This window comes from Euleptes europaea, chromosome 6, assembly GCF_029931775.1.
Source record: "Euleptes europaea isolate rEulEur1 chromosome 6, rEulEur1.hap1, whole genome shotgun sequence".
In the NCBI taxonomy this organism is placed as follows: Eukaryota; Metazoa; Chordata; class Lepidosauria; order Squamata; family Sphaerodactylidae; genus Euleptes; species Euleptes europaea.
Window position 1 is genome coordinate 13,589,918 of NC_079317.1, and position 21,038 is coordinate 13,610,955.

The 21,038-nt window shown below is 47.7% G+C and overlaps 1 protein-coding gene across 1 annotated transcript; it reads right to left on the minus strand.

The window, feature by feature from the left end:
* Positions 1-361: 361 nt before the first annotated feature.
* Positions 362-20,601, minus strand: CLBA1 (clathrin binding box of aftiphilin containing 1). The gene is made up of 4 exons (XM_056852106.1): positions 20,131-20,601; positions 16,927-17,075; positions 11,216-11,345; positions 362-529 (listed from the first exon to the last, which is right to left on the minus strand). Exons 1-4 carry the CDS (start codon positions 20,599-20,601, stop codon positions 362-364), a joined length of 918 nt encoding a protein of 305 aa, XP_056708084.1.
* Positions 20,602-21,038: the final 437 nt, after the last annotated feature.

Consider the following 21,038-nt stretch of genomic DNA (forward strand, 5'->3'; position numbering starts at 1 on the left):
CCAGGGAAAGACTGCAGGGGGAGAGGTAACAAAGACACAACCCATAATTACACACACAACAAAATCTGGGGGGCATGGTTAGAAAAGTTTTCTTTTCGGCCATTCAGTCCACGAAGGATGGATCATAATGACAGAAGTCTGCATATCCTCTGTCTTTAAAGACCAAACTTCATTGTTTCCCGACCAACCGACCCTGCCTAACAACCCACATCTCCTGTCTGTAGAGTCAAGTGAAACACACAGAAGAAGCACTTTTCTTCCCACAAAAACAGTTCTAATAGGAAATTACCAAAATTAGTAATACAATACAAGGTTTTTCTTTTGTCTCGGGCGGTAAAAGAATAGAAATATGGTTTTTGTGTTAGCAGACGTTGCTGCTAAACATTTTCATCTTTAGGCTTTGCGTTGTAAAAATCCTCTTCTTTTGGGGAACCGTAATGTATTGCATATTCCCAGCGGATGGGGTCTTCTTCAAGAAGAGGTTGTAGGTGAAGAGATGGCTCTGCCTTGGGTCAGGAGTTACAGAAAGCTGTATGGAAAAGAGAAAAACAGGAAAGTGAGGACCGGTCGGTCTCACATAAGCTGCCTTATACTGAGGGCAACAAATATGGTGAGAGGTCTGGGAACCAAGTCCTATGAGGAAAGGTTGAAGGAGCTGGGTATCTTTGTCCTGCAGAGAAGACTGAGAGGGGATATGATAACCATCTTCAAGTACTTGAAGGGCTGCCATATAGAGGGTGGTGCCAAGTTGTTTTCTGTTGCCCCAGAAGGTCGGACCAGAACAAACGGGTTGAAATTAAATCAAAAGAGTTTCCGTCTAGACATTAGGAAGAACTTTCTAACAGTTAGAGTGGTTCCTCAGTGGAACAGGCTTCCTCGACAGCTGGTAAGCGCTCCTTCCCTGGAGGTTTTTAAGCAGAGGCTAGATGGCCATCTGTCGGCAATGCTGATTCTATGACCTTAGGCAGATCATGAGAGGGAGGGCATCTTTGCCATCTTCTGGGCATGGAGTAGGGGTCACTGGGGGTGTGGGGGGGAGGTAGTTGTGCAGGGGGTTGGACTAGATGACCCGGGCGGTCCCTTCCAACTGTATGATTCTGTGACAGAACTGATTTCCTCTACCAAAACGGTCTAGATCAGCGTTTCTCAACCAGGGTTCCCCGGAACCCTAGGGTTCCGCCAGAAATCGCTAGGGGTTCTGCAAGAAGTCGCTAGGGGTTCCACGAGAAATAGTGATGAATAGGCTAATCATATGTAATCATATGTAGGGGTTCCCTGAGACATGAATATTATTTCAAGGGTTCTGCAAGGGTAAAAAGATTGGGAAACGCTGGTCTAGATGGACCAGTGGTCTGATCCAGCAGGGCTCTTCTGACATCCTTAAGTGGTACATCCCATGAAAGCTAAATCCGGGTGTTTCTGAAGTCGCACAGTACTTTCATGTGTTTTTTTTTAGTAAGAAATATACACACGTCCCTAGAAGGCTCCACCTGAACCAGAGCAGAGAACAACTCTCACGAACACGAAAGTGGGCGCCAGTTTTGTGAGAGCCCCTTGAAACGACAATGGCAGCCAGACTGAAAACACAACACAGCATTTCCTGTTGGAAGAAGCCATTAAAGGAAGCTTCTCCACAGGAGACTAGTTGTGAGGTTCCTGTGCTGTATTCCAAACTGGAGTCTGCCCATTTCCATTTCAAACACTGTCCCCTTTGGCCTCCCGTGACAAGGAGCCCTTGACTTGTTCCACGCCTTTTCTTTTCCAGCACAGTACAATCCAAAACACTGAATCACTACAAACTTGAAAGACCAGTCCGGCAGTCACCAGAGTCCTACTGTCAGTGGCACTCGCTCACCCGTTCACGCCATTTCACAATACCTAGTTAGCGCTGCAGTTCTTTCCCTTCTCCCATTCCTACTTTATCCGAACTGATCCCCTTTTCGGTTGTCGCAGCCCAAACGTTCCAAGAAGTTACAGCATCACAACTAAGCGGAAGTATTTCTTCACACAACGCATAGTTAAATTGTGGAACTCCCTGCCCCAGGATGTGGGGATGTCTGCCAACTTGGAAGGCTTTAAGAAGGGAATGAACATGTTCATATGTTCATGGAGGAGAGAGCTATTCATGGTACTAGTCAAAATGGATACTAATCACGGTGCATACCTATTCTCTCCAGGATCAGAGGAGCATGCCTATTATATGAGGTGCTGTGGAACACAGGCAGGAGAATGCTGCTGCAGCCGTCTTGTTTGTGGGCTTCCTAGAGGCACCTGGTTGGCCACTGTGTGAACAGACTACTGGACTTGATGGACCTTGGTCTGATCCAGCATGGCCTTTCCTATGTTGTAAGTGTGTGAACCAAGTACCCCAGCAAATCTATCCCAGTTTAGTGCACCACTGCACCTCCCAAAACACAGAATACGATCCACATCATACCTTTTATTTATTTTTGCCATCAAGTCACAGCTGACTTATGGCAACCCCGTAGGGTTTTCCAGGCAAGAAGTGGTGGTTTTTATACCCCTCTTTTTCTCTATCTTTAAGGAGTCTCAAAGTAGCTTACAATCGCCTTCCCTTCTTCTCCCCACCTTATGCGATTGGTGGGGCTGAGAGAGTTCAGGGAGAACCGTGACTGGCCCAAGGTCACCCAGCAGGCTTCATGGGGAGGAGTGGGGAATCGAACCTGGTTCTCTAGATTAGAGTGTGCTGCTCCTTCTGTGCTCACTCTTACCTTGGTTTGAATGAGGGCTTTACAATTGCTAATGCTGAACTTGTCAACATTAGAGTCTTCAGTTTCTTTCACGTTGCTTTTCTCCAGAACGTCTTCTTTGCCTTCTGGAAGGACCTAGGAAACAGAAGTCGTCATAGAAAGCATTGCCAGGCAGTCCAGGATCAATGAACGTCAGAAACATGCACACTTCCTCTGTACAACGTGCTATTAAATCATGCTGAATCTATATGATGACTGGGGCCCTGAAAACTGGAGCATCCTCACGTTCTCAGCCAGGCCAAAGCAGATGCAGGGCAGATGGAGGGGCTGCTACCAAGAACGCCAGCTGCACGTTTAACTCCCTCGCCTTTCATAAAGGCCAAGGAGATACCATATCTTGAAGATACCACATCCTCCCAGTGTTCCCACCAGTGATGGGAAAGCAGGGTGAGGGGGGAGAAAATGCAGAATGTCATGCTGTGGGTGAGTTCTCCTAGAACCATAGAGTTGGAAGGGGCCATCCAGGCCATCTAGTCCAACCCCCTGCTTAATGCAGGTTCAGCCTAGAGCACCCCCGACAAGAAGAAGAAGAGTTGGTTTTTATATGCCGACTTTCTCTACCACTTAAGGAAGAATCAAACCGGCTTACAATCACCCTCCCCTCCCCACAACAGACACCCTGTGAGGTAGGTGTGGCTGAGAGAATGTGACTTGCTCAAGGTCACCCAGCTGGCTTCATGTGTAGGAGTGGGGAAACAAATCCAGTTCACCAGATTAGCCTCCGCCACTCATGTGGAGGAGAGGGGAATCAAACCCGGTTCTCCAGATCAGACTCCATCGCTCCAAACCACTGCTCTTAACCACTACACCACGCTGGCTCCAAGTGTTTGTCCAGCCTCTGCTTAAAAAAACTGCCAGTGAGGGGGAGCTCACCACCTCCCTCGGTAGCTGATTCCACTGCCGAACAGCTCTTACTGTAAAAGGTTTTCCCTAATATCCAGCCAGTACCTTTCCTCCTGCAATTTAAACCCATTCTTGCAAGTCCTACCCTCTGCTGCCAACAGGAACAGCTCCCTGCCCTCCTCTAAGTGACAGCCCTTCAAATACTTAAAGAGAACAATCATGTCCCCCTTCAACCTCCTCTTCTCCAGACTAAACATTCCCAAGTCCCTCAGCCTCTCCTCCTAGGGCTTGGTCTCCAGGCCCCTGATCATCCTCGTCGCTCTCCTCTGCACCCGCTCCATTCTGTCCACATCCTTTTGGAAGTGAGGCCTCCAGAACTGCACACAATACTCCAGGTGCGGCCCGACCAATGCAGTGCACAGCGGAAGTGATACAGCAAGAAGCTAATAATGCAGCTGCTCTTTCAACGGCAGCTATGCTTTTTAGCGCAATGCCTGGACTTGGCACTTGGATCCAAAGGATCACCTTGCTCTTGCAGATCAATAGCCCATTGGCGGCCTTTGCGGGAATCGGTTTCAATACAATAAATGCAACAGCTGCTACTTCTAAGTCCCCCCCCCCGGGGGAACTGCTTCCATGGCAACGCTTTCCTAACCCGAGCGCAACTCTCCTCCGCTAGCTCACTGTCTCTGGCTGTCCGGAGCGCTTGGCGGCCTATAAAAGTGTCATGGCCTCCCACCAGGCAGTGCCCACGATGACACAAGCCCCCCACTCCGCCCACCCCACTGACTGTTCTTAACTTAAGAAGCCTTTGCTCCTATTCTATCAAGACAACATCTTCCTTACTGATGGGAGATTCGGACCCAGAAATAACTAGATGTGTCGCCAAATATTTGGCAACAGTAGTGTCCTTAAAGACATGATAAAGTTAAATTATATGTTAAACAGAGATATTACTAACGTGCTGCGTATGCTGCTATGTTTATGAAGTTATTCATTTTACTGGTATACCGTATATACTCGCGTATAAGCCGAGTTTTTCAGCCCAAAAAAAGGGCTGAAAAAGCCGGCCTCGGCTTATATGCGGGTCAATACGGTAGGGGAGGATGGAGGAGGGAGGGGGCAACTTACCACCGCCGACATCGCCGCCGCTGCTGGGCCCATGCAGCTTCCCCTGGCCAGGAGCGCCCTGTGAGGGCCTCCTGCGGCTGCTCCAAGGCCGCGCAGCCGCCGCCGCCGGGCGCGCCTGGCTCCCCCCGCCCTGGAAGGGCTGGGGGAAGCCTGCTGCCGGGCGCGCCTGGCTCCCCCCGCCCTGGAAGCCTCCTGCGGGGGGCCCACCGCCGCCACCACCGCCTTCACCGGGAGCCCTGTCAGGTAAGCCTGCAGGGGGGGGGGGTTTATAAGCCGACCCTCGGCTTATACGCGGGTGCCTAATTTTTCCCCATTTTGGGGGAGAAATTAGGCACCTCGGCTTATACGCGGGTCGGCTTATACATGGGTATATACGGTACTTGTAATTTTAAAACGATCTATGAACCCTAAGATTTTAAGTTATATTGTCTATAATATTTTAACATTCTACAATGGTGCAAATTTTGTTTTTATCTTATGTATGTAGCACTCAAGATCTTTCGTCTTGAAACAAAAGGAAAGGAATTTAAGAAGCCAAATATGAGCCACAAAACACATTCCCGCGAAAGCAAACAAACAAAATACCCCTCCCCAACAGCAATGCCCACTGCCATTGGAGGACCTCCCCACCCCCAGGGAAACATTTTGTTTAATTCTTTGAAAAGTGTACACACACCCTCGTTTCTGTAGCTTTTTAGTCCAGCGTAGTTTGAATTTACCACCATTTGCTAAGTGGGCAAGGGGATTATCAGACTGCTACTATTTATTTGAGAGGGGCCGTGGCTCAGTTGTCAAGCATCTGCTTCGCATGCAGAAGGTCCCATGTTCGATCCCCAGCATCTCTAGTTAAAGCGACTAGGCAAGTAGGTGATGTGAGAGGCCTCTGCCTGAGTGAGACCTTGGAGAACTGCTGCCGGTCTGAGTAGAAAGTACTGACTTTGATGGAACAAGGGTCTGATTCAGCATAAGGCAGCTTCGTGTGTTCATGTGTACTGTTTAAATGGTCCCTTTAAATGTTATGCTAATTATGGTGACCACATAGGGTTTTCAAGGCAAGAGACTAACAGAAGAGGTTTGCCATTGCCTGCCTCTGAGTAGCAACCCTGGACGGCATTGGTGGTCTCCCATCCAAGTACCAGCCAGGGCCGACCCTGCTCAGCTTCCGAGATCTGACTAGCCCAGGCTATCTAGGTCAGGGAATCATGCTTATACCAGGATTTTAAAAAAAGAAAAAATATCTGGCATGGTCTATGGTCTCAGCATGAGAATAAGTTTAGCCTTCAGCCCACTCCTTTATTATTCTGCTGTTGGCCCATCTTTCCTCTGTGGTGTACAGAGTCCCCCCCCACACACACACATGCACAAACACACACATTTTATCTTCACCAGTAGGTTTCGCAGAGAAAGATTGAGAGGCCCAAAGTCTCCCAGTGAGCTTTGTGACAGAGTGGGAGTTCGAATCTGGGTCTCTCTGGCTCTACTTGAACCACTACACCACACATGCTCTCTGATTAATTAAATTAAATGAGAAGGTGCAGAAAAGAGCAAGCAAAATGATCAGGGGGCTACAGAAACTGCCCTATGAGGAGCGGTTAAAACGCTTAGGGCTGTTTAGTTTGAAAAGAAGGCAGTTAAGGGGAGACATGATCGAGGTCTATAAAATTATGAATGGTATGGAGAGAGCGGACAGGGAGAAGCTTTTCTCCCTCTCTCATAATACCAGAACACAGGGTCATCTGCTGAAGCTGGAGGGCGAGAGATTCAAAACAGATAAAAGGAAGAATTTCTTCACACAATGCAGGTTTAAATTGTGGAACTCCCTCCCCCAGGATGTGGTGATGGCTGCCAACTTGGAAGGCTTTAAGAGCGGAGTGGACATGTTCATGGCTACAAGTCAAAATGGCTACTAGTCATGATACATACCTATTCTCTCCAGGATCAGAGGAGCATGTCTACAGTATTGGGTGCTGTGGAACACAGACAGGATAATGCTGCTGTTGTCTTCTTTGTGGGCTTCCTAGAGGCACCTGGTTGGCCACTGTGTGACCAGACTACTAGACCTGATGGGCCTTGGTCTGATCCAACATGGCTTTTCTTATGTTCTTAAATGCTGCATGTCATCCGGGCTTAAACAGACACTTGAGCCTCCTTACTCATTGCAATCTCTTGTAGCTCTACTGGGCCCACTTTTTGGAGATGTTAGTCAGCTGCTCTTACAATGTTTTATCAGACCACAACCTTGTTACCAATAGCAGTTAATTTCCCCTTAAGCTTCTGACTTCTCCATGAGTAACTCCATCAGCTTGACTATTTGTTTTTAACTGCTTCACGCCACTCCCTGTTGACTTCATCACCTCACTTATCTGTTTGTAACTGCTAATCTTGTTCTAGTCACTTAAGGCAGAGAATTTACACTTGAAAAGACCCAACCTCTGTCTCAAACCCAATCTTCTCAGTAAACACAATTCCCAGTTTTCCTTCCACTTATCTGTGACTCACAAAAGTGCATAATGAAATAAGCAGTTAGTCTTTAGGCTGCCGCTGGATTTTTTTTAAATTTCTCTGACAAATTGCAAGAGAAGACCTGCTTTGGAAATGGATTTATTCTTCCTCATTTGTGCAAGAGTGATGCCTAGCATTTTCTTTCTCTCTCTCTTAGCAATGCTTCAAAGCTCTTGAGCAGTGAGTGACAGGCGCCTCAGCCCCTGCACTCGCACCCCCCCTGGGCCATATAATGGCTCCAAAGGCAGGCAGGCAGCAGCTAAGGCCCCACCCCTGCTTTCCGCAGGCTACCCACCCACTGTTCACTAATGCAGACTCAAAGGGCGAAAAGGCACTGATTTTATGCCGCCCTCCACACATGCGTTTATGCATTATGTGCCACTGCAGTGTGGAGGGTGGCATAAAATCTGTGCCTTTCCGCCCTTGTCTGCATTAGTGAAAAGTGGCACCTGGTTGGGCCACTGTACGAACAGACTGCTGGACTTGATGGACCTTGGTCTGATCCAGCATGGCCTTTCTTATGCTATGTTGTTTGCATAGCAACCTTGGACTTCCTTGGTGGTCTCCCATACAAGTACTAACCTTGGCCAACCTTGCTTAGCTTCCAAGTTCTGAAGAGCTCAGGCTAAGCTGGGCTGCTCCTGCATGCACACATGGGGGCTGCGAAGGAGGGAGTGAGCCAAGCGAAACCTGAGAGGTTGTTTTCTGGGCGTTCAGAGATTTGAAAAAACAACAACAATGTGGTCCTGTAACAGCTTAACTGAAAGCAGGCCCAGATATTGTTAGCATCTCGAAAGGATAATAAAATATAGTAAATACCAGCCTTCCCAAACCCCTCCAATTTCAGCCTAAGGTTGATGAGAGTTTTAAAGCATTCCTCCAGGTTTGATTCATAGGTTTGATCGAGATATAGAAAAGTGGATACTCCAGCCACTAAGATGACCAGGAACAGCTCTTAGTGAGATGGATCCTGCTCAAATTTAGAAAATCGGTAGAAAAACCCTTGTCCAACCAGGAACCCTTGTGCACCACTTCTGTTAGTCGCTCCATCCCTACATAGCCGAGAACAGACACATGCAAGGAATTACCTGGCATTCCTAATTAAATCTGAAGACGTGATCTACAGCAGTGATACGCAGGGGTTCAGGAACCACATGTGGCTCTTTGACGTGCTGTTTGTGGCTCATCTGTGCACAGCTCCCCGCGACACCCACCCATGTTCCAGGCATGTGGGTAAGTTCTTAAGCAATTGGAATCATTTCATTGCTACTATGGGCCCAAGACAGAACTGTTCTATTTTAACAATGCAACCAAATTTGTCCACGATGTGCATATCAAGGCTGTGCTCAAGGATGAGCTCTGCATGAGGCTGGGTCAGCGTACGCAGCTGAATGAGGTAACGGAAGCGGGCATGCTACTGTTGAACACCGACCCCAGAGGACAAAACTCCCAATAATGGGGGGAGTCTACCCACTACTACATGTCACTGCTACTCACTGAGAGCCAGCATGGTGTAGTGGTTGAGAGCAGCGGACTCTAATCTGGAGAACCGGGTTCGATTCCCCAATCCTCCACATGAAGCCTGCTGGGTGACCTTGGGCCAGTCAGTTCTCTCCAAACTCTCTCAGCCCACATGGAGGCAGGCAATGGCAAACCACCTCCAAACGTCTCTTGTCTTGTAAACCCTAGGGGGTCGCCATGAGTCAGCTGTGACTTGACAGCACTTTCCACCTGCACAGTGCCACATGACATGGTCTCATGAGCAGCACAGACTGTGGAAGATCTCACCCTGTGGAAGAAAACTGGTCTTAGCCCGACTTCAGGCATGTGAAGTCTGCTGAAGTCTCCATCAGGGGTGGATGAAGAGGTCACGTAGGCAAAAAAGGAATGTGCTGAGTTGAAGAGATAACAGAGTGGTCAGCATACTAGAAAGAACTGGTCTGGAGCCGCCTGGAAGCCAGCTACTGAGAAAGAGGTCAGGAATTAAGAAAGCAAGAACAAATCCCCATCAGGGAAAATGCTACTTGTGGGTGTGCATTGTGTGTGGCCATCTGCAAGAAGTATAAAATGTCTTCAGGCGGTGTACCTTTTTCAAGATTCTACTTTTGTTGTCACTCACGGTCATACAATAGAGCAGCGGTTCCCAAACTGTGCTCCACGGAGCACTTGGTGCTCCGCAAAACATCTTCTAGTGCTCCGTGAAGAGATGGGAAAGAAAAATACTGCTGTCATTTGGTTTCGTATATAGGTGCTAGGTGAAAATTAGCGCTCTGTTACGAATTTCCCTCCTGAAAAGTGCATGACTCAAAAAGTTTGGGAACCGTTGCAATAGAGAATTCAACAGCTTTGGAAACTGTTTGAGTGTCTTTCTCCGACAACCCCGGTCAAGGCAGTGTCTACCTTTGCCAATAATTTTCCACCAGAGCCTAACTGTTTGCACCTGCAGGTGTCTTATCAGTGAACCTCTCTTCAAGGACATTTTCTCATGCCCAGTTAATTAGTGAATTCCATGCATCTGGGAACCAGGAAGTGGGAGGGGTGAACTACTCTTTCTGGAATGTCTCTTGGGAGGGGGTCTCAAGACTCCCATGGCCTAGAAGGTTCCGAGAAGACAGCCCAATGATTGGTAGCTAGAGGTCACCTGTTTGCGGTCAGCTCATCCTTAAGAACAAGCTAATCATAGTTTGGCCATCCCCTCCTCCCCACTCCTTTGCTTGCTGTTACTATGCCTGTCAGACTTTTGCTATGCTCAAGAAACCTCATGCCTTAATTAAATGAGATGCTGTGTAAGACCTTAACTATTTACCTAGATAGATTTTATTATTTTTATGTTGGCTGTTGTTTTGTCGGCTGGTCAGTGCCATATTAATAACTTATTATTATTATTACGTTGTTTATTGCTGCAGACCTGTAACTAGTGATTTCAAACCTTTTTCTTACATTTCTATTCAATAAAGCTTTATTTTGGAGTGAGTTCAAACCAAGGGCAGCTTGGTTGCGTTACTGGAAAGAGACAGGGTCTCTGTCTCTACAACCCCCAACCCCAAAAGCCAGTCAGAAGAAGTATTTGGATACAGAACAGCATGTTAGCTAGAAGCAGAGAGCTGCACAAGAGATGCCTGCTCCTCCCCTAAGGTCTCCATGAATTGCAGAGGATTCAGGGGAGGGGTGGGTCAGTCATTTCTTGCTGGCTTTCCAGGATTATACTACTTCTGCCATAGCCCTAAAGAGCCCATCCAAGACACACAGAATCATGGAGTTAAAAGGCACCACAGGAAGGATGTGGGGAAGAGTGTGTGTGTGTGTGTGTGTGTGTGTGTGTGTGTGTGTGTGTGTGTTAAGTGCCGTCAAGTCGCTTCTGACTCATGGCGACCCTATGAATGACCAAAATACGATAGCTGCAGTTTAGTCATTTTAGCTTCTAGGGTCAGTTCAGGCTTTATTTGATCTATAACCCATTATAGATCAAGAGAGAGAGGCTGGTAATCACACGGAGAGAGAGAGAGAGGCTGGTAATCACAAGTAGTGGCTGGCTAGCAAGCCAGGCTAAAACTTATCAACTCCTAATTTATGAAAAAGCTACACTCTTTTCCCCCAAGACTAACCTGGACCAAGAGAGTCACTGTGATGTAGTGGTTAAGGTGTTGGGCTGGGACCTGGGAAACCCAGGTGCAAATCCCAACTTGCACCATGGAAGCTTGCAGGGAGACCTCAGGCCAGTCACACAGTCTCAGCCCTAACCCTGGCTAGTATTTGGGAGACCTCTGAGGAATATCAGGGTCGTGACATGGAGGCAGGCAATGGCAACCCACCTTCCAACGTTACTTGCCTTGGAAACTCTACGAGGTCACCATACGTCAGCTGTGACTTCACGGGAAATTAAAAAACAACATCCCTGGACCTTCATACTCATTAAGCTTAAAAAGAGACACCGCAATACTGTAGAAAAATATTTTTTTGAAAAGTACCTTTTGATGAGCATCTATTCCAAGAACAGCTAAAAGGTTTTCCTGGCAATGAGATTCATTCCAAGGACATCTCAAACCAGAAGGGTTCCTGGCGAGAGTAAGAATTTTCCACAAGTTCCCAGAATCTGTGCTTTAAAGGAAATGAAAACGTTAATCCAAGATTGCAAAAACTCAAGCACTTATATTATAGGCTCAAAAAGGGTTAATCATCCTTGCTCCCTAATGTACGCTGGGAATTGTAGTTCTAGGAAGGAAGATGAAGTTTCTCTATATAGAATTCTCACCAGTCTCACTACAAGTTCCAGGATTCTTTGGAGGGAGCCACGACAACTTATTCATATAACAATGTACATCCTGCACCTTTCCAACATCTGTCCAAGAGAGGGATGCATAGCTACACTCTTGAATTTTCTTGTTCTCTGATATCTATGGTCACCCAGTAGATAACTATTTTAAATCTGAAAAACTCTACGTGCCCACCTGCAGACTGAAGTTAATTTTGTTAAATCTGACCTACAGGCAAGTCCCTGGACACAGGTGCCTCTTCCCCGTTTCTGCATGTGGGGTGGGAGCATCTTTTCCCCCTGAGCATTTATTACCTAGCTTGTTTATGGCAGATTTATTTGGATGCATAGCCTACTCAAAGGCTATATTGGATCACTGACTTCTTTGGAGTGGTTCACATGTTTGCCACCTGATGGCTCCAGCACCTGCTCTGGTTAGACCTCACCTACAGTATTGTGTTCAGTTTTGGGCATTGCAATTTAAGAAAGATGTAGACAAGCTGGAACGTGTCCAGAGGAGGGCAACAAAGATGGTGAGGGGTCTGGAGACCAAGTCCTGTGAAGAAAGGTTGAAGGAGCTGGGTATGTTTAGCCTGAAGAGGAGAAGACTGAGAGGGGATACGATAACCATCTTCAAGTACTTAAGGGCTGTCATATACAGGAGGGTGCCAAGTTGTTTTCTGTTGCCCCAGATGGTCGGATCAGAACCAACAGGTTGAAATTAAATCAAAAGAGTTTCCGTTTAGACATTAGGAAGAATCTTCTAACAGTTAGAGCGGTTCCTCAGTGGAACAGGCTTCCTCAGGAGGTGGTAAGCTCTCCTTCCCTGGAGGTTTTTAAGAAGAGGTTAGATGACCATCTGTCAGCAATGCTGATTCTGTGACCTTAGGCTGATCATGAGTGGGAGGGCATCTTGGCCAACTTCTGGGCATAGAGTAGGGGTCACTGGAAGTGTGTGTGGGAGGTAATTGTGAATTTCCTGCATTGTGCAAGGCGCTGGACTAGATGGCCCTGGTGGTCCCTTCCAATTCTATGATTCTAAGTGGGAACCTACATGACACAGATTAAACACTGCAGATAGAACTTTTGCATCAACTCCAAACTTGGGCTTCCAACGATCGAGCCCTTTCACGCAGTCATCTGCAACTTGGCAAGCATTCTATCACACCAAGTGACGCCTCCGCAGATGTTCCTGAAGCCTTAATGCCTATTTCCTGGATCTCACAAAAAAACTCCCTGCTCCTCCCATTTCACAGATGGGGGACTGACACAGAGTATAAGCAGCTTCCTGAAGGACAGTTTATCACTCGGCCCAGATCTGAACCCAGATTTCTCAGTTACAAGTTCCCAACGCTCAGTCCACCTACCATGGATGATGCAGTTATCCATTCAAGATGCAGAGCTATGAATTACAACAGAAGCCACCCAGCTGCTGCTGCATGGAAAGCATAACTAAACTCTACTTGGCAGTTAAAACGCCTCCAAAACACATGGAGAAGGATATCAAGGCAAGAGGCTAAATTTGTTTTCTACCTGTTAGCGGTGGCAGAAATACTGACTTCAGAAGAGCATCTCTGTCCCCCAAGAAACAAGAAATTCAAAAACGACATTTTCTTTTTTGCCAGCAAGGGAGGGTGAAAGGAACAGCTTTTGGGCAAATTGGACGGACTTCGTCATCTTTTATAATCATTACCAGGATCTGAATGAGCCTGATGCTTGAGACTCAGAGTCAGAAGTCAGCAGCCCAAAAGGCACTGCATGTGGGTATGACAAACCCATGAACATGACAACTCTCCCAACCCAGATTTCCATCTCCAGAATATTATGACCTCCTAGAGCAGGGGTGTCAAACATACGGCCCGCGGGACGGATCTGGCCCTCAGAGGGCTTTTAACCAGTCCGCGGAGCCAAGGCATCCAGTCCCCCTTTCACCCCTCCCCTGGGCTTTTCTGGGCTTCCCGGGGCCTGTGTGTGGCTGGGGAGGGAGTAGGGAAGCTTTGCCGCAGCCCCCCTGGGCTGTGGGGCCACTGGCAAGGTCAGGGTGGGAGGAAAGCTTTGCCGCAGCTGCGTGGGGCCGCTGGGAAATCTGGGGGTGGGGGGGAAGCTTTGACAGGGCTGCTGGGGAAGCTGGGATGTTGGGGAGCTTTGGCACGGCTGCATGGGGCCGCTGGGGGGGGGAGCTTTGCCGCGGCTGCGTGGGGCCACTGGGGAGGCCGGGGTGGGAGGAAAGATTTGCCGCAGCTGCGTGGGGCTGCAGGGGAAAACGGAGGTGGGGGGAAGCTTTGCCGCGGCCGTGTGGGGCCGCTGGGGAAGCTGGGGTGGGAGGGAAGATTTGCCACGGTCGCGTGGGGCTGCTGGGGAAGATTTGCCACTGCCGCCACTGGCAAGGTTGGGGTTGGGGGGGAAATTTGCCGCGGTTGCACAGGGCCGCTGGGGAAGCCGGGGTGAGAGGGAAGATTTACCGGGGCCACTGGGCAAGCCGGGGTGTTGGGGAGCTTTGCTGCGGCCGCGTGTGGCCACTGGGGAAGCCGGGGGGGGAGCTTTGCCGCGGCTGCATGGGGCCGCTGGGGAGGCCAGGGTGGGAGGAAAGCTTTGCCGCAGCTACGTGGGGCCACTGGGGAAGCTTTGCAGCGGCCTCTCTGGGTCGTGGGGCCACTGGCAAGGTCGGGGGTTGGGGGAAAGATTTGCTGCGGCTGCGCAGGGCAGATGGGGAAGCCAGGGGGGGGGAGATTTGCTGGGGAAGTGGCCGCTCTGGGCCACAGGGAGGCTTTTCTGTTTTCTTCCTCTTTTTCTGTCCCTCTCTCTCTCACTTTCTTTCTCATATTTATTTATTTATTTATTTATTTGTGTGCACATGGCCCGCCGAGCAAATGACATTTATGTCATATCCGGCCCACCTAAAAAATGAGTTCGACACCCCTGTCCTAGAGGCCTGTGTAAGCCAAATTCCCCTTCCCAACCCCTTTCTTTCTCCCCACTCCATTTTAACAAGTTCAGCAGCTCACAACGTTCCACGCCTCCCAGAGGAGCAGGTTTCGTCTTCATCAGGCAAGGGGGGGTGCGGTTTTTTTTTTTTTTTAATTTACAGAGTCCACGGAAGATGCAGAAACTCCCAACCTCATCTACAGACAAGCCCTGTTTTACTGCCAGTCTGACAGACCCTTCACCACGGAGCTCAAGGCTGGAAAGAACAAACAGGGGACTTGTGCGAAAGCTCTGGGGAAGGGAGCAGAGACGTTTCTCTCCCTCTCTCCACAAAGCAGAAGGTGGCGAAGACAGTGGAGGGTGACTTCACCCTTACACACACACACACACACACCACTTCCACACTTAACAGCCCTAAAGGGAAATGTCACCTTAGAAATGCAAAGCCCCGCATCAGGGTTTTCGGAAAGACAGATTGCAGTCTTAAAGTAACATTTCCCAATAGGACTGTTACTGGGAGGAACGGGGTAGGTGAAGAGAAAGCTGCTTACCAACCTCACCCCCCATCCCACCACCACAAACCCTGAACAGCTCTGTGGGGAAATATGCTTTTTAAAGACTTCAGTACTGTGTTGGGCTCGACAACAGAAGCCGACCTCCCAAAGCTCCAATAGTACACTTCGTAGAATTAATAATAACTTTACCCTACACAGCTCTTAGGGAGCCCCGGTGCACCGAGTGGGTAAGCTGCAGTACTTCAGTCAAAGCTCTGCTCACGACTTGAGCCCGATCCCGATGGCAGTAGGTTCAGGTTCCCGGCTCAAGGGTCACTCAGCCTTCCGAGGTCGGTAAAATGAGTTGAACACATGAAGCTGCCTTATACTGAATCAGACCCTTGGTCCATCAAGTCAGTATTGTCTACTCAGACTGGCAGCAGCTCTCCAGGGTCTCAGGCAGGGGTCTTCCACATCACCTACTTTCCTAGTCCCTTTAACTGGAGATGCCGGGGATTGAACCTGGGACTTTCTGCATGCCAAGCAAGGGGTGAAGTGCGGACAACTGGGGAAGGCAATGGCAAACCATAAAGTAAACATAGCCTGCCTAGTAAGCGTCGTGATATGATGTCACCCCAAGGGCCAGTAATGACCCAGCGCTTGCACAGGGGACTACCTTCACCTTTATACAATTATTTAGGACTGATGTGGTGATGGCGGTTGGCACCCTGCAATTCATTTCCTCTCCCCCACCACAGCACTGTCAGCCCATTTCCCTATCTGACTGCAAACCTGAGGCAGTGAAGAACCCCTGTATGTGTGCGAAGTGCCGTCAAGTCGCAGCCGACCTATGGCGACCCAGTAGGGTTTTCAAGGCAAGAGACCAGCAGAGGTGGTTCACCATTGCCCTCCTCCATGTCATGACCCTGGTATTCCTTGGAGGTCTCCCATCCAGGGCTGACCCTGCTTAGCTTCTGAGATCTGATGAGATCAGGCTAGCTGGGCCATCCAGGTCCGGGCGAAGAAACCCTCCTCCCCAGCATTGTAGTACCAGAGAGCTATTAGTTTCCCCCATTGCCCCAGAACTACAGTCAGACAGCCCCACTTGCTCCTGCTGGGGAGGGGCTGTGGCTCAGAGGTAGAGCATCTGCTTGGCATGCAGAAGGTCCCAGGTTCAATCCCTGGCATCTCCAGTTAAAGGGACTAGGCAAGTAGGTGATTTGAAAGACCTCAGCCTGAGACCCTGGAGAGCTGCTGCCAGTCTGAGTAGACAATACTGACTTTGATGGACCAAGGGTCTGATTCAGTATAAGGCAGCTTCATGTGTACCTTCACATATGCTGATTATCTGCTTTTGGGGATTCCCCCCTTTTTGGAGTAAAGGGAGAAAAACCCTACTTCTCAGCATCCCTGGAGGTCCCCTCAGTATGCAAAAGTGACCCTCTCTTTCTGTGGCTTTCTGTCCTAACAATCAGAACAACCCACCAACATCACAACCCGAAGGAACAATGCGCAACTTAAGAATGGATCAATTTGCATACTAAGTAAGAGACATGATGAGGATTGAATAAAATCGTATTAATAGTAAATGAAGCAAATAGCTGGGGACAGGTTGCTACAATTAATGGGGAGACTCCCAGGGAACCAGTAAAATGCCTTGTCGGTTAGGAGAAATTACTTTGGCTAGAATGTCAACAGGGAGTAGAATTAATATTATCTACACTGAGACAAAAATAAGACACCATGTAGGAAACAGATAGGAACCAGTCAGTTAGTCAAAGGGTACCCTTACTGATCAAAGGGGTTCCTTCCGTTCCAGAGCCCTAACCAAATGGAACTATTTCCTGCACCTCCAACTAGAAAAACCTCTTCCAGAAACAAATATGACCATGCGGCATAAATACTTGACAACATAATAATATGTTACAAATTTCAATGTGCGTGCCACGAACAGTTTAGGAACAGCCCAACAGGCAGGTAGTCATTATCTAATATTTTAAAGAGTTACCAAGGTTGCATTTGTATACGTTCAGGAACGCCCATGTCTTCGGTTTTTGTATCAAGCAGCTGATTCAAGCCGCTTACGTTCTCCAAGAACTGAGGTACGGGAACTTCTGGAAAGCTCAGTTTAATAACATCTTCGCAGCTGAAGCTAGCCTAGAAAAGAAGCAAAGCAATCCTAGTAGACTGAGGCCGGTTCTGCTGTTCTACATAGCCCAAAACAAAATCCTTTGCTGAGATAAAAAATATGCCCTGTGCCCAACATGTTCATACAATCTCTAACAGGAACCTCGGAATTCTTTAATCGACAGCTCACCTTCCACTGGCCTTTAAAAATTCAACAATACTCTGTATTTCTAATCCATTATCTAGGAAAGGATAAAAGATATTCTGTCACCGTTCTCTACCTGTCCACTGAAGAAGAGCGTGGACCCCCCCACACATACCATCTTTCGTCCCTATGGCTCACTTCTGACATCGCGGCTTGTCTAAACCACTGTGACATCTGAACCAGGCCTATGTGCTACTGCCTGTACTCTCCGTACATTCTCGGGCAGATTTCTGATTCTACAGAAAGGTCAGACGGCTACAACCTTACTAATTATCCTCTCTGAATAGAACAGCCTCGTAGATTTCGGGGAATATCCGGGAGGTCAAGCGCACAGGCCTGCATTGTGACGGCTGCCGAATGAAAAAAAGAACATGTCTTTTGCGCTCCACCAGTAGCGCGTTAACGAGGGCTGAGCTGAAACTCCCTGCCACGTGCATTTTTCACCAGAGTCAGAAGACACCTCCTATTCTCAACAGGTTCCGGCCCTGGTTGACAACGCTTGCGTGATTTCAGGTGCTAGTATTCTACTTCCTTGCCCTCATGGTCCTCAGGCTCTTTGGCCCCTATTGCCGTTTAATTCTAGTGGTCACGGCAGTTTCACCGATGAACTCGTAGCACTACATTTGATGTAACATGTAGTTATAAACAAATTCACGCAGGCGGCCACATTAAATGTCAAGGAGGACAATAAAAAGGATGCAAGAGCTTGAGAAGGTACAGAAAAGAGCAACCCAAATGATTAGGGGACTAGAGCAACTGCCCTACCAGGAGCAGTTAGAACTCTCAGGGCTGTTTAGCTTGGAAAGAAGGCGGTTACGGGAGACATGATAGAGGTCTATAAAATTATTCATGGTACGGAGAGAGTGGACAGTGAGCTTTTCTCCCTCTCTCATAATACTAGAACACGGGGTCATCTGCTGAAGCTGGCAGGTGAGAGATTCAAAACAGATAAAAGGAAGTATTTCTTCACACGACACAGAGCTAAATTGTGGAACTCCCTGCCCCAGGATGTGGTGATGGCTGCCAACTTGGAAGGCCTTAAGAAGGAATGGACATGTTCATGGAGGAAAGGGCTACTAGTAAAAATGGATACTAGTCATGATGCATCCCTATTCTCTCCAGGATCAGAGGATCATGCCAAATATATTAGGGGCTGCGGAACACAGGCAGGACAATGCTGCTGCAGTCATTTTGTTTGTGGGCTTCCTAGAGGCACCTGGTTGGCCACTGTGTGAACAGACTGCTGGACTTGATGGACCTTGGTCTGATCCAGCATGGCCTTTCTTAGGTTAAGGGGAAAGAAAGAAAGAAAGAAAGAAAGAAAGAAAGAAAGAAAGAAAGAAAGAAAGAAAGAAAGAAAGAAAGAAAGAAAGAAAGAAAGAAAGAAAGAAAGAAAGAAAGAAAGAAAGAAAGAAAGAAAGAAAGAAAGAAAGAAAGAAAAGGCCACCGGGAAGCAATAAAGCACCACAAAATGGTAATCAAGTAGGCTTCTCAGAAATCTGCTTGGATGCAACCGATGCGCTACATTCAAAGCAAGTATCAAAATCATATCTGCATCACCCATCTTGTAGGAGTTGTAAAGTTGTGTGGGAAAACATGTGAAAACTAGAGATATCGGCTCCTTGCTCATATAAGTAGCTCCAAAGGAACTGAAGCAATACTTTCCCTGCAATACTTTCCCTGCTCAAGGATTATATAATTGGGTAATTAAGTCTAAAATGGGCTTAAGCCGCCACTTCTCCCCTTGTAAACAATTGTTTAAAACCCAGTTTCTGCCATAATTCATAAATGAATTTCCGGTAAGCTTGAACAGAGATTCATTTATTGTATGACGTTTAGTACTGATGAGACACAATGAGCTATAAAAGCCCGTTGCCCAAATTAAGAAATACGAAATCGACAAAAAAAGGATAAAAACACAAGACTAAGATGCTCTCATGGGGCGACAGTAACAGAGGGAAGGAATTCATCACAACACATCAGCTTAATTTTTTTTTCTAATTTTTACAGACAACAAAGTTTTCTGCCTTCATCCTGCTCGACTGTGTTGCTTTATGAAACTGTTTTTACAGGCAACCAGGCAGAGGGAGGGAGCAGGTGCCACTGTTCTATGCGGCATTTAAATGAAGAAAGGTGTTGCCCTGGCTTGGCCTCGCCAAACATTTCATGGTGACATCACAGAAATAACACATCTGGAACAGGATTCTTCAGTGGGAGAGGAGAGCGTGGGACTGGGCAGAGAGGGCATAAGAACACAAGAACACTCCTGCTGGATCAGACCAAAGGTCCATCAAGTCCAGCAGTCTGTTCACACAGTGGCCAACCAGGTGCCTCTAGGAAGCCTACAAACAAGACGGCTGCAGCAGCACCATCCTGCCTGTGTTCCACAGCACCTAATATATTCGGCATACTCCTCTGATCCTGGAGAGACTAGATGTACATCATGACTAGTATCCATTTTAACTAGTAGTCATGGATACCCCTCTCCTCCATGAACACGTCCACTCCCCTCTTAAAGTTTTCCAAGTTGGCGACCATCACCATATCCTGGGGCAGGTCCACAATTTAACTCTGTGTTGTGTGAAGAAATGCTTCCTTTTGTCTGTTTTGAATCTATCACCCTCCAGCTTCAGATGACCCCCGCATTCTAGTATTGAGGGAGAAAAGCTTCTCCCTGTCCACTCTCTCCAAACCATGCATAATTTTGTAGACCTCTATCATTTTGTAGACCTCTGTAAAGGCGAGTTGTTGTTATCAAAACACATACCTTCTCATGATCCTCATGTCGTAGACATGGAGTATTGATTTTGTATGAGGAGTGTATGATGTATGTTTTACGTGTTTTATTAAAAAAATTAAAAGTTGAAAAAAATCACATACCGTCATCGGAACGTTAGGGAAAACATCGCTTCTATGATGTCCAGCTGTTCTGGAAAATACCTGCCCACATGAGGTAGTGAGGTGATTATCATTGACATCCGTGTCATTTGTAGGCGCTCGTTCTCCGTTTAAATCTTCCAGAGGGATGAGGCTCTGGCTCTCCGACTTGGCCTCGCTGAAACTTTCAAAATCGCCCCAAGTGCTGCTAGCTTCCGCAGCAAAAGCATCAGCAAAGCAGTCCAAAGACGCTTCAAAATTCCCATCGCCACCCTCGCTGGGAAGACTTTCCTGAACTGTTTCCAGTTCACTGAGTCCGCCGAGCTTTCTGTTTGGGCTGGAATGGGACCTGCCGGCGTCCTCGCTGGCTTCGGCGAGTGAGAGGGCGCGTGTCTCTGCTGACAAACGTTTCAAAAATGACCAGTCTGAGACTGCTACGCTGCTAGGCTTTTCCACCAGATCTGGATCCTGCATTTTTCTCTTATGGAGGAGCTGCTCATGAAAACAGACCCAATAAGCCAGAAAACATGGCCGGTGGGGGAAAGACAGAACTGTTAATGTTCCAAAAACACAACCGGGCTCTTCGTTCTGTTGTCAATGCTCTGCTATAATGTTGCTGCACAAAACAAGTGTGTCCTTCAGCATCTCCCTAAGTCATCAATGCCGTGCTTGTTCCTCGGTCTAACTTCCTTCCAATCCAGATTTCAGTCTACAAGAGAAGGGTTATAAATAAAGACCTCTCCGATAATACTGTGTGTAAGGCTTAGAGAAGATAAGCTATTAGGTAAGGGGAAAATGTTCATGCTCTGACAAACACATTCCACTGGGATGTACTTAAAGGAACAGAAACCTTTTTTTTTTTTTTTAAAGACAGCCCTCCACATTTTTACTTACTGCATCCCGGAACGGCA